Genomic DNA, 11583 nt, shown 5'->3' on the forward strand with positions numbered 1-11583 from the left:
TTTCAGGTAGCCTTCCACAAGCTCCCCACAATAAGTTGGGTGAATTTTGGCCCATTCCTCCTGACAGAGCTGGTTTAACTGAATCAGGTTTGTAGACCTCCTTGCTCACACATGCTTTTTCAGTTCTGCCCACACATTTTCTATAGGATTGAGGTCAGGGCTTTGTGATGGCCACTCCAATATCTTCACTTTGTTGTCCTTAAGCCATTTTGCCACAACTTTGGAAGTATGCTTGGGGCCATTGTCCATTTGGAAGACCCATTTGCGACCAAGCTTTAACTTCCTGACTGATGTCTTGAGATGTTGCTTCAATATATCCACATCATTTTCCTTCTTCATCATTTCATCTATATTGTGAAGTGCTGCCACCCCTGTGCTTCACGGTTGGGATGGTGTTCTTCGGCTTGCAAGCCTCCCCCTTTTTCTTCCAAACATAACGATGGTCATTATGTCCCAACAGTTCTATTTTTGTTTCATCAGACCAGAGAACATTTCTCCAAAAAGAACGATTTTTGTCCCCATGTGCAGTTGCAAACCGTAGTCTGGCTTTTTTATGGAGGTTTTGGAGCAGTGGCTTCTTCCTTGCTGAGCGGCCTTTCAGGTTATGTCGATATAGGACTCGTTTTACTGTGGATATAGATACTTTTGTACCTCCAGCATCTTCACAAAGTCCTTTGCTGTTGTTCTGGGATTGATTTGCACTTTTCGCACCAAAGTACGTTCATCTCTAGGAGACAGAACGTGTCTCCTTCCTGAGCGGTATGACGGCTGCGTGGTCCCATGGTGTTTATACTTGTGTACTATTGTTTGTACAGATGAACGTGGTACCTTCAGGCATTTGGAAATTGCTCCCAAGAATGAACCAGAATTTTTGAGGTCTACATTTTTTTTCTGAGGTCTTGGCTGATTTATTTAGATTTTCTCATGATGTCAAACAAAGAGGCACTGAGTTTGAAGGTAGGCCTTGAAATACATCCACAAGTACACCTCCAATTGACTCAAATTATGTCAGTTAGCCTATCAGAAGCTTCTAAAGCCATGACATAATTTTCTGGAATTTTCCAAGCTGTTTGAAGGCACAGTCAACTTAGTGTATGTAAACTTCTGACCCACTGGAATTGTGATACAGTGAATTATAAGTGAAATAATCTGTCTGTAAACAATTGTTGGAAAAATTACTTGTGTCATGCACAAAGTAGATGTCCTAACCGACTTGCCAAAACTATAGTTTGTTAACAAGAAATTTGTGGAGTGGTTGAAAAAGGAGTTTTAATGACTCCAACCTAAGTGTATGTAAACTTCGAGTTCAACTGTACATAGCCCCAGGAAAAGTACAGTGTCACCATCTCAAAGACATTTTGAGCCAGTGATATAACCTCTGGTGCAGTAGTTATCATTACCGGTCCTGGAAGGCATGCATGCATACCGTCATGTCAGGATTTGAACCCCACTGAGTCTAAACACTCACTGAGTAGTCATTTCTAGATGGGATACAACTTTTGTCAAATTGACGTCAAAAGTTATTTTTTCAATTACTTTTAGCTAACCTTAACGCTTTTCCTAACCTTAACCTATTTCTCCTAACCTGCTATATGAAAAGTACATTTTGACCAAAGCTGTATTATCCCTTCTAGATAAAACCCCACTGAGTGGCCATCACTATGCCATCTTTCATGCCTTCCATCATTCATGTGTTGAAATGAGAGCAGTGTTTTGTGTCGAGAGAAAGATGGTAGTGATGCTGAGGAAACCCTAGTAGTTGTAAACACTATATTCCATTGTTAAGGAATTTACATTTCACAAAGATCCCTGACATGACATGCGTTTATGTTGAACTTGACTTTACACGTTTGGAAAATGCATATTAGTCATACAGCTTTATTGGCCACAGCTATGTGTCTTCTAAGCATAGATTTTCCCTTTTGGTGTTTTTTCGAAGGAGCCCTTTCATTGCACATACTGTAAAGGTTGACAGGAAATTAACACATTTCCATGACAGTACCCAGTTGAAGAAGAAGCACAGTGACAAAGTAAACAGTTAAACTGCTCTAGTGCTGTACAATACACAATGAAAAACAGTTGTCCTCAATGTAACCTGAAACTATATATTTCTGTTGGCAGTGAGCTAAGCTGGTAAATGGTAAACCCTCCTTCTGTACAGCCATACTGTACGTACTGTACTTCAGTGAAAGCAGCTCTGTTTGACATCATAGTCATTCTAAATCAACATTATCCTCCTTAAACTGCTATGCTTAAACATAATGCATTCTAGCGGGAAAAAAGGCGACAAGATTATAAAATATAATTTCATATTAATTCACGAATAAAACATAGGCATGGGGACGATATTGCTATACCTGTAACGATTCATAATTAACTAAATATAAAGCATCTATTTTCTGTAGTTTATTTTTCTTACAGGGTTTAAAAAATATCTACAACTTAATAGCTTTTTCCTTTCACTAAAACAACATGGCTTCTAGTGTCTGTACCTGTACATGTGTCTATCGATCGGAACCCTGTCATCCCTGAAGATTGATTGGTTGGGCAGGAATGAGTGTGTGATATTAGAGTACACTGTTTTCTTGTGTGTTGGTTGTTCACAGTTTCAAAAAGCGGTCTGTAAAATGGCCACCACTACACCTATGACTCACTATTCTCAGTATCTCTGTGCAGAAGGTAAGGCAAATGGGAGGCAGGGGGGATATGCCTGAGGATTGGAACGTGATGTCACTGATATGTGATTTCTGTATGAAGTCATTGTGGCGGTGACACTAATCCTACTCATCCTGAGTGCACTGCAAACCTAGCATTACTGCATCCCCTAAGGGACAACCCCTACCTATATCTCACTCTCCGGTTCACTGGGTGTTGCCAGACAGAGAGAAAGAAAGTTGGGTGAAACTCCTCTGTAGTTAGATCCTTAGCATGTCCTTCCATCTCTCCACTCATCTGTAGTTGGATCCTTAGCGTGCCCCTCCATCCCTCCACTCCTCTGTAGTTGGATCCTTAGCGTGCCCCTCCATCCCTCCACTCCTCTGTAGTTGGATCCTTAGCGTTCCCCTCCATCCCTACACTCCTCTGTAGTTGGATCCTTAGCATGTCCCTCCATCCCTCCACTCCTCTGTAGTTGGATCCTTAGCGTGTCCCTCCATCCCTCCACTCCTCTGTAGTTAGATCCTTAGCATGTCCTTCCATCTCTCCACTCCTCTGTAGTTGGATCCTTAGCGTGTCCCTCCATCCCTCCACTCCTCTGTAGTTGGATCCTTAGCGTGTCCCTCCATCCCTCCACTCCTCTGTAGTTGGATCCTTAGCGTGTCCCTCCATCCCTCCACTCCTCTGTAGTTGGATCCTTAGCGTGTCCCTCCATCCCTCCATTCTGTAGTTGGATCCTTAGCGTGTCCCTCCATCCCTCCACTCCTCTGTAGTTGGATCCTTAGCATGTCCCTCCATCCCTCCACTCCTCTGTAGTTGGATACTTAGCGTGTCCCTCCATCCCTCCATTCTGTAGTTGGATCCTTAGCGTGTCCCTCCATCCCTCCACTCCTCTGTAGTTGGAGACTTAGCATGTCCCTCCATCCCTCCACTCCTCTGTAGTTGGATCCCTAGCGTGTCCCTCCCTCCTTCCACTCCTCTGTAGTTGGATCCTTAGCATGTCCTTCCATCCCTCCAGTCCTCTGTAGTTGGATCCCTAGCGTGTCCCTCCCTCTTTCCACTCCTCTGTAGTTAGATCCTTAGCATGTCCTTCCATCCCTCCAGTCCTCTGTAGTTGGATCCCTAGCGTGTCCCTCCCTCTTTCCACTCCTCTGTAGTTAGATCCTTAGCATGTCCTTCCATCCCTCCAGTCCTCTCCAGCTGGCAGTGTTTCCATCCATCTATTCATTCCACAGAAAGAAAGGCACTCCAAAAGGCACATCTCCCCCTATATAGTGCCCTCCATCCCTCCACTCCTCTGTAGTTGGATCCTTAGCGTGTCCCTCCATCCCTCCACTCCTCTGTAGTTGGATCCTTAGCGTGTCCCTCCATCCCTCCATTCTGTAGTTGGATCCTTAGCGTGTCCCTCCATCCCTCCACTCCTCTGTAGTTGGATCCTTAGCATGTCCCTCCATCCCTCCACTCCTCTGTAGTTGGATACTTAGCGTGTCCCTCCATCCCTCCATTCTGTAGTTGGATCCTTAGCGTGTCCCTCCATCCCTCCACTCCTCTGTAGTTGGAGCCTTAGCATGTCCCTCCATCCCTCCACTCCTCTGTAGTTGGATCCCTAGCGTGTCCCTCCCTCCTTCCACTCCTCTGTAGTTGGATCCTTAGCATGTCCTTCCATCCCTCCAGTCCTCTGTAGTTGGATCCCTAGCGTGTCCCTCCCTCTTTCCACTCCTCTGTAGTTAGATCCTTAGCATGTCCTTCCATCCCTCCAGTCCTCTGTAGTTGGATCCCTAGCGTGTCCCTCCCTCTTTCCACTCCTCTGTAGTTAGATCCTTAGCATGTCCTTCCATCCCTCCAGTCCTCTCCAGCTGGCAGTGTTTCCATCCATCTATTCATTCCACAGAAAGAAAGGCACTCCAAAAGGCACATCTCCCCCTATATAGTGCACAAGTGCACTTCATACGGTATAGGGTGCCATGTCAGACGCAGCCTATGTGACTGACTGCTATAGGGTGCCATGTCAGACGCAGCCTATGTGACTGACATAGGCTGATAGGGTGCCATGTCAGCCTATGTGACTGACTGCTATAGGGTGCCATGTCAGCCTATGTGACTGACTACTATAGAGTGCCATGTCAGCCTATGTGACTGACTACTATAGAGTGCCATGTCAGCCTATGTGACTGACTGCTATAGGGTGCCATGTCAGACTATGTGACTGACTGCTATAGGGTGCTGATGCATATCATCTCATCAGTCAGATCTTCTTCACATTTCACACTCGTGTCCGGCTCCTCATCACTGTAGTCATGGAGATTACGGTCCCTGAGGCTCGTGGCCGTCACTTTGTCCGTGGCCCCGGTTGCCCCCGCTCCATTACCCATACTGCCATTCAGCAGGTTGCTGGCGGCACTCTCCATCTCATCAATGGTCATCTCGCAGGCGTCCGCGATCTCATGCTTCGTCGCTGCCACAAATTTGGGGTCCTTGGCGTATTTCCCCAGTCCTTCTGAAATCAACACCTGAAACAGGAAAAAGGGGGAAATCATTAATCAATCAATCAAAGTGTGTGTGTGTGTGTGTGTGTGTCAGGGCTACTCACGGCCTCTACTAGGCTGTTGGCACTGCCTATCTTCTGGTGGTACTGCCTGCGGTACTCTGGGGGGATCTGGAGCTGTGAGGGGGAGTAGGTGAGGCTCAAAGGGGCTTCCGGGGCGTCAGTGTACCAGGAGCTTCTTCTCACAGAGCCAGGGGTGCTGCTCACACTGCCGGGACCACGCCAGTCCACCTGGATACACACAAACACACACACACACACACACACAAATGTATCAACACATTTACATTCATAAATGCACACACACACACACGTACCTGGATGAGGGGGGTGTAGTAGGGGGAGTGGTCCCTGCTAATGGGGGAGGTGGGGGGCGTGGCCCAGGAACGTAGAGAGCGTGATGGAGAGAGACGCTGGACTCTGCTGGAGTCCAGGCCAGCCACTGCCATCACCTAGGCAACAGGAGAAGAGTAGGGGTCAAGGAGGTCAAACCACATAGACATACCTTTAATTCATTGCCTAAATTAAGACTCACGCATGTTTGTGTGTATGTGCAGTGAGTTGTGTCAATATTTTGTAAGCTAATTGTGTGAGAGTAAGTCTTTCAGTGCAAATGGGTAGCCATCAGTTTGGTTCAGTGGTACCCACCTGTTGCTGCATCAGATGCAGGGGTAGAGCTGTTCGATGGGGAACGGAAGGGGTCAAGGGGATGTCATCATCCTGACTGCTATGTCTCCGCAAACACTCAAAGTTGAAGGAGGGTCTGTGGGGTGCTGGAGGTTTAAACACAGGATGGACAAAGTTGAAGGAGGGTCTGTGGGGTGCTGGAGGTTTAAACACAGGAGAGAAAGTTGAAGGAGGGTCTGTGGGGTGCTGGAGGTTTAAACACAGGAGAGACACCTATCATTTACATCTATGGATCTCATTACAATGTAAAGCCCTTTGAGTGTTCCATCATCTTTATCAGCCAATCAGTGACACCCCTGATTTAATCACTATGGTAACCAAGGGACCTCACCCTGTGGTGTAGAGGGGAACAACCGTCGCTTTGGCGACCGCCCACCATCTTGGTAAATGGGTTGCTGGTCGTCGTCATAGAGACTATCAGGTTGATGGTAACCCCTCGATGCATTTGTGTCCAAGTCAGTTTGAAGGTCTTGAAACTCCTTATGGGGCATCCTGAGCAACAACCAGACAACAACATCAGTAAACAACCACCTTGTCAACAGCAGCCACATCTGGACAGGTACTGATAGAGTAGAGTGCAGTAGAGTGGAAGAGAAGAGAAGGAGGAGGAGGAGAAGAGAGGAGAGTACAGTAGAGGAGAATAGAGGAGAGTACAGTAGAGGAGAGGAGAGTACAGGAGAGGAGAGTACAGTAGAGGAGAGGAGAGTACAGTAGAGGAGAATAGAGGAGAGTACAGTAGAGGAGAATAGAGGAGAGTACAGTAGAGGAGAGGAGAGTACAGTAGAGGAGAATAGAGGAGAGTACAGTAGAGGAGAATAGAGGAGAGTACAGTAGAGGAGAATAGAGGAGAGTACAGTAGAGGAAAGGAGAGTACAGTAGAGGAGAATAGAGGAGAGTACAGTAGAGGAGAATAGAGGAGAGTACAGTAGAGGAGAGGAGAGTACAGTAGAGGAGAATAGAGGAGAGTACAGTAGAGGAGAATAGAGGAGAGTACAGTAGAGGAGAGGAGTGTACAGTAGAGGAGAATAGAGGAGAGTACAGTAGAGGAGAATAGAGGGGAGTACAGTAGAGGAGAGGAGAGTACAGTAGAGGAGAATAGAGGAGAGTACAGTAGAGGAGAATAGAGGAGAGTACAGTAGAGGAGAATAGAGGAGAGTACAGTAGAGGAGAGGAGAGTACAGTAGAGGAGAATAGAGGAGAGTACAGTAGAGGAGAGGAGAGTACAGTAGAGGAGAATAGAGGAGAGTACAGTAGAGGAGAGGAGAGGAGAGGAGAGTACAGTAGATGAGAATAGAGGAGAGGAGAGTACAGTAGAGGAGAGGAGAGTACAGTAGAGGAGAATAGAGGAGAGTACAGTAGAGGAGAGGAGAGTACAGTAGAGGAGAGGAGAGTACAGTAGAGGAGAATAGAGGAGAGTACAGTAGAGGAGAGGAGAGTACAGTAGATGAGAATAGATGAGGGTACAGTAGAGGAGAGGAGAGTACAGTAGAGGAGAATAGAGGAGGGTACAGTAGAGGAGAGGAGAGTACAGTAGAGGAGAATAGAGGAGAGTACAGTAGAGGAGAGGAGAGTAGAGGAGAATAGAGGAGAGTACAGTAGAGGAGAGGAGAGTACAGTAGAGGAGAATAGAGGAGAGTACAGTAGATGAGAATAGAGGAGAGTACAGTAGAGGAGAGGAGAGTACAGTAGAGGAGAGGAGAGTACAGTAGAGGAGAATAGAGGAGAGTACAGTAGAGGAGAATAGAGGAGAGTACAGTAGAGGAGAATAGAGGAGGGTACAGTAGAGGAGAGGAGAGTACAGTAGAGGAGAATAGAGGAGGGTACAGTAGAGGAGAGGAGAGTACAGTAGAGGAGAATAGAGGAGAGTACAGTAGAGGAGAATAGAGGAGAGTGCAGTAGAGGAGAGGAGAGTACAGTAGAGGAGAGGAGAGTACAGTAGAGGAGAATAGAGGGGAGTACAGTAGAGGAGAGGAGAGTACAGTAGAGGAGAATAGAGGGGAGTACAGTAGAGGAGAGGAGAGTACAGTAGAGGAGAATAGAGGAGAGTACAGTAGAGGAGAGGAGAGTACAGTAGAGGAGAATAGAGGAGAGGAGAATAGAGGAGAGTACAGGATAATACAGGAGAATAAAGGAGAGTTACAGTAGATGAGAGGAGAGTACAGTAGAGGAGAGGAGAGTACAGTAGAGGAGAACAGAGGGGAGTACAGTAGAGGAGAGGAGAGTACAGTAGAGGAGAATAGAGGAGAGTACAGTAGAGGAGAGGAGAGTAGAGGAGAATACAGTAGAGAGTACAGTAGAGGAGAGGAGAGTAGAGGAGAATACAGTAGAGAGTACAGTAGAGGAGAGGAGAGTAGAGGAGAATACAGTAGAGAGAGAGTACAGTAGAGGAGAGGAGAGTAGAGGAGAATACAGTAGAGAGTACAGTAGAGGAGAGGAGAGTAGAGGAGAATACAGTAGAGAGTAGAGTATAGGAGAATACAGTAGAGAGTACAGTAGAGGAGAGGAGAGTAGAGGAGAATACAGTAGAGAGTACAGTACAGTAGAGGAGAGGAGAATACAGTAGAGAGTACAGTAGAGGAGAGTACAGTAGAGGAGAGGAGAGTAGAGGAGAATACAGTAGAGAGTACAGTAGAGGAGAGGAGAGTAGAGGAGAATACAGTAGAGAGTACAGTAGAGGAGAGGAGAGTAGAGGAGAATACAGTAGAGAGTACAGTAGAGGAGAGGAGAGTACAGTAGAGGAGAGGAGAGTAGAGGAGAATACAGTAGAGAGTACAGTAGAGGAGAGGAGAGTAGAGGAGAATACTGTAGAGAGTACAGTAGAGGAGAGGAGAGTAGAGGAGAATACAGTAGAGAGTACAGTAGAGGAGAGGAGAGTAGAGGAGAATACAGTAGAGAGTACAGTACAGTAGAGGAGAGTAGAGGAGAATACAGTAGAGAGTACAGTACAGTAGAGGAGAGTAGAGGAGAATACAGTAGAGAGTACAGTAGAGGAGAGGAGAGGAGAGTAGAATACAGTAGAGAGTACAGTAGAGGAGAGGAGAGTAGAGGAGAATACAGTAGAGAGTACAGTACAGTAGAGGAGAGTAGAGGAGAATACAGTAGAGAGTACAGTAGAGGAGAGGAGAGTAGAATACAGTAGAGAGTACAGTAGAGGAGAGGAGAGTAGAGGAGAATACAGTAGATAGTACAGTACAGTAGAGGAGAGTAGAGGAGAATACAGTAGAGAGTACAGTAGAGGAGAGGAGAGTAGAGGAGAATACAGTAGAGAGTACAGTAGAGGAGAGGAGAGTAGAATACAGTAGAGAGTACAGGAGAGGAGAGGAGAGTAGAATACAGTAGAGAGTACAGTAGAGGAGAGGAGAGTAGAGGAGAATACAGTAGAGAGTACAGTAGAGGAGAGGAGAGTAGAGGAGAATACAGTAGAGAGTACAGTAGAGGAGAGGAGAGGAGAGTAGAATACAGTAGAGAGTACAGTAGAGGAGAGGAGAGGAGAATACAGTAGAGAGTACAGTAGAGGAGAGGAGAATACAGTAGAGAGTACAGTAGAGGAGAGGAGAGTAGAGGAGAATACAGTAGAGGAGAGGAGAGTAGAGGAGAATACAGTAGAGAGTACAGTAGAGGAGAGGAGAGTAGAATACAGTAGAGACTACAGTAGATGAGAGGAGAGTAGAGGAGAATACAGTAGAGAGTACAGTAGAGGAGAGGAGAGTAGAGGAGAATACAGTAGAGAGTACAGTAGATGAGAGGAGAGTAGATGAGAATACAGTAGAGAGTACAGTAGGAGAGGAGAGTAGAGGAGAATACAGTAGAGAGTACAGTAGAGGAGAGTAGAGGAGAATACAGTAGAGAGTACAGTAGAGGAGAGGAGAGTAGAGGAGAATACAGTAGAGAGTACAGTAGAGGAGAGGAGAGTAGAGGAGAATACAGTAGAGAGTACAGTAGAGGAGAGGAGAGGAGAGGAGAATACAGTAGAGAGTACAGTAGAGGAGAGGAGAGTAGAGGAGAAGTGGTTTCCAGGTGATACCTGTCTTTGTGCAACATGAGGTCATCCTCCTGATACTCCTCGCCACTGAAGTATTCTCCTGAGCCCTTGTCATCATCACTGTCTGCTCCCCCTGGCTTCTCTCTACGGATGGTTGGGTACAGAACACCCCCTGATTCTGACCTAGGGTCAAAGGGTCAAAGTTCAACCAGAAGCCTTTTTAAGGGGTGATTGAGGTATAGTATCTCAGTAAAGCAGATCATATAAACCAATGCGAGATTGGAGTCATTAAAGGTTAAACAGTAGTTTCACACACATACCTAATGTAGGTCTCATAGTAGAGCCTCCTGTCCAAGCAAGCACGTTGTGGTCAAGGAAATGTGTATTTGGGACAGGAGAGGGGAAGGGAAGGGCATGCAATGACAAAGACAATGTGAGACAAACAGAAATAATAATCCTTGTCATAAAATGAATGGGTCTGGAGTGTGTGTGTGTGTTACTGATAGATACACACAATACCAGGATTTCAACATAAAGAGCTCTTAGTGGTGCAAGAATGAACGGTGCTGAAAAGATCCATTGTATGAAAGGCCAGGATATGTGAAAGACATAGCTGTGGTAAGGATGTGATGGGGGCAACAACTTCAAAACCCAAACACCCTATTCAGATCCACATCTGTTGTCATGGGGTTCATCTCATTGAGCTCCACAGCTCGTAGACCTTACGCAAGCAAGTAACCACTGTTCTCATCACACCTGAATTCAAACCTAATCCCCTAGTTCATTACCACACTGTAAAAAGAAGATGTTGATTCAACGTACAATTGTAAGGCAACCAGCTGCAATAGTAATATTGGTTGAGAAAACACTTTTTTTGTGTGAAAATGTTGTTGAGTGAACTCACTATCTTATTGCACCTTGTTGCCTTACAATTGTACATTGAATCAACATCTTCTTTTTTACAGTGCATACATTCATTGACTACTGCATTAAAAATGGAGAGAACCATAATATTATGTAACCTTTAACCAGGAAGTCCCTTTGAGGTTAAGAGAGCTCTTTTACTAGGGAGACCTAGCCAAGAAAGCAGCATCCTAAGTTACCTTGCAGACTGGACCGTGGTGAGGGTGTCGAAGTCAACACTCTTGCGTTGCGAGCTGGAGGAGGGTGCCCCATTAGCAGACGAGTGCTCACGGCGGAGGCAGCACCTCTGCCCCCCTTTGGTCAGGGAGGGCACAGTGGGGATGTTGGCGTTGTTGAGGTTGGCGTTGGAGGCCATGGGGGATTTGGGGTAGTAGTGGTTGTAGGGGTGGGGGTCACCAGCCCCTTCCTCAGAGCCAACCTGAGAGGGCTCCACGAATGCGTGGCAGGAAGGAGGCGGGACCTGGAGGGGCCGCTGGGTGACAGAACCCCGGTGGTCCCCGTTAACGTGATTGGTGTGGTTGGCGAACAGCACGCCGTTCCTCTGTAGAGACAACACTCGGGTCAGTACAGGCGACCATAAAAACACAGTGACCAAACTTAACCACTGGCTTTGGGTCTGTCCTGGTGGTAAGGCACGGTCATTGAGGTTTTAATTACGATCTTCACTAAATTATGTTCAACAGATAATGAGGGTATTAAATTAACAGTGCATTTAGTGAAAGTGTGTGTGCAAAACATTTTATGTAAGTGGAGTATCTTTAAAACCACTGGGTTGAATAAGTATCATCTA

The 11583-nt window shown here is 46.2% G+C and overlaps 1 protein-coding gene across 1 annotated transcript in view; it reads right to left on the reverse strand.

Moving 5' to 3' along the window:
* Positions 1-4868: 4868 nt before the first annotated feature.
* LOC120061615 (voltage-dependent L-type calcium channel subunit alpha-1D-like) overlaps positions 4869-11583 on the reverse strand; it is a 111233-nt gene continuing 104518 nt past the window's right edge. The window contains exons 43-49 of the mRNA XM_039011520.1: positions 10973-11334; positions 9912-10052; positions 6219-6379; positions 5849-5973; positions 5518-5652; positions 5246-5431; positions 4869-5165 (exon numbers count right to left, since the gene is read on the reverse strand). Coding sequence (XP_038867448.1) covers positions 4869-5165; positions 5246-5431; positions 5518-5652; positions 5849-5973; positions 6219-6379; positions 9912-10052; positions 10973-11334 — 1407 coding nt within the window. The remainder of the gene's footprint in view (positions 5166-5245; positions 5432-5517; positions 5653-5848; positions 5974-6218; positions 6380-9911; positions 10053-10972; positions 11335-11583) is intronic.

The sequence above is a fragment of the Salvelinus namaycush genome, chromosome 16 (assembly GCF_016432855.1).
Source record: "Salvelinus namaycush isolate Seneca chromosome 16, SaNama_1.0, whole genome shotgun sequence".
NCBI classification, from domain to species: Eukaryota; Metazoa; Chordata; class Actinopteri; order Salmoniformes; family Salmonidae; genus Salvelinus; species Salvelinus namaycush.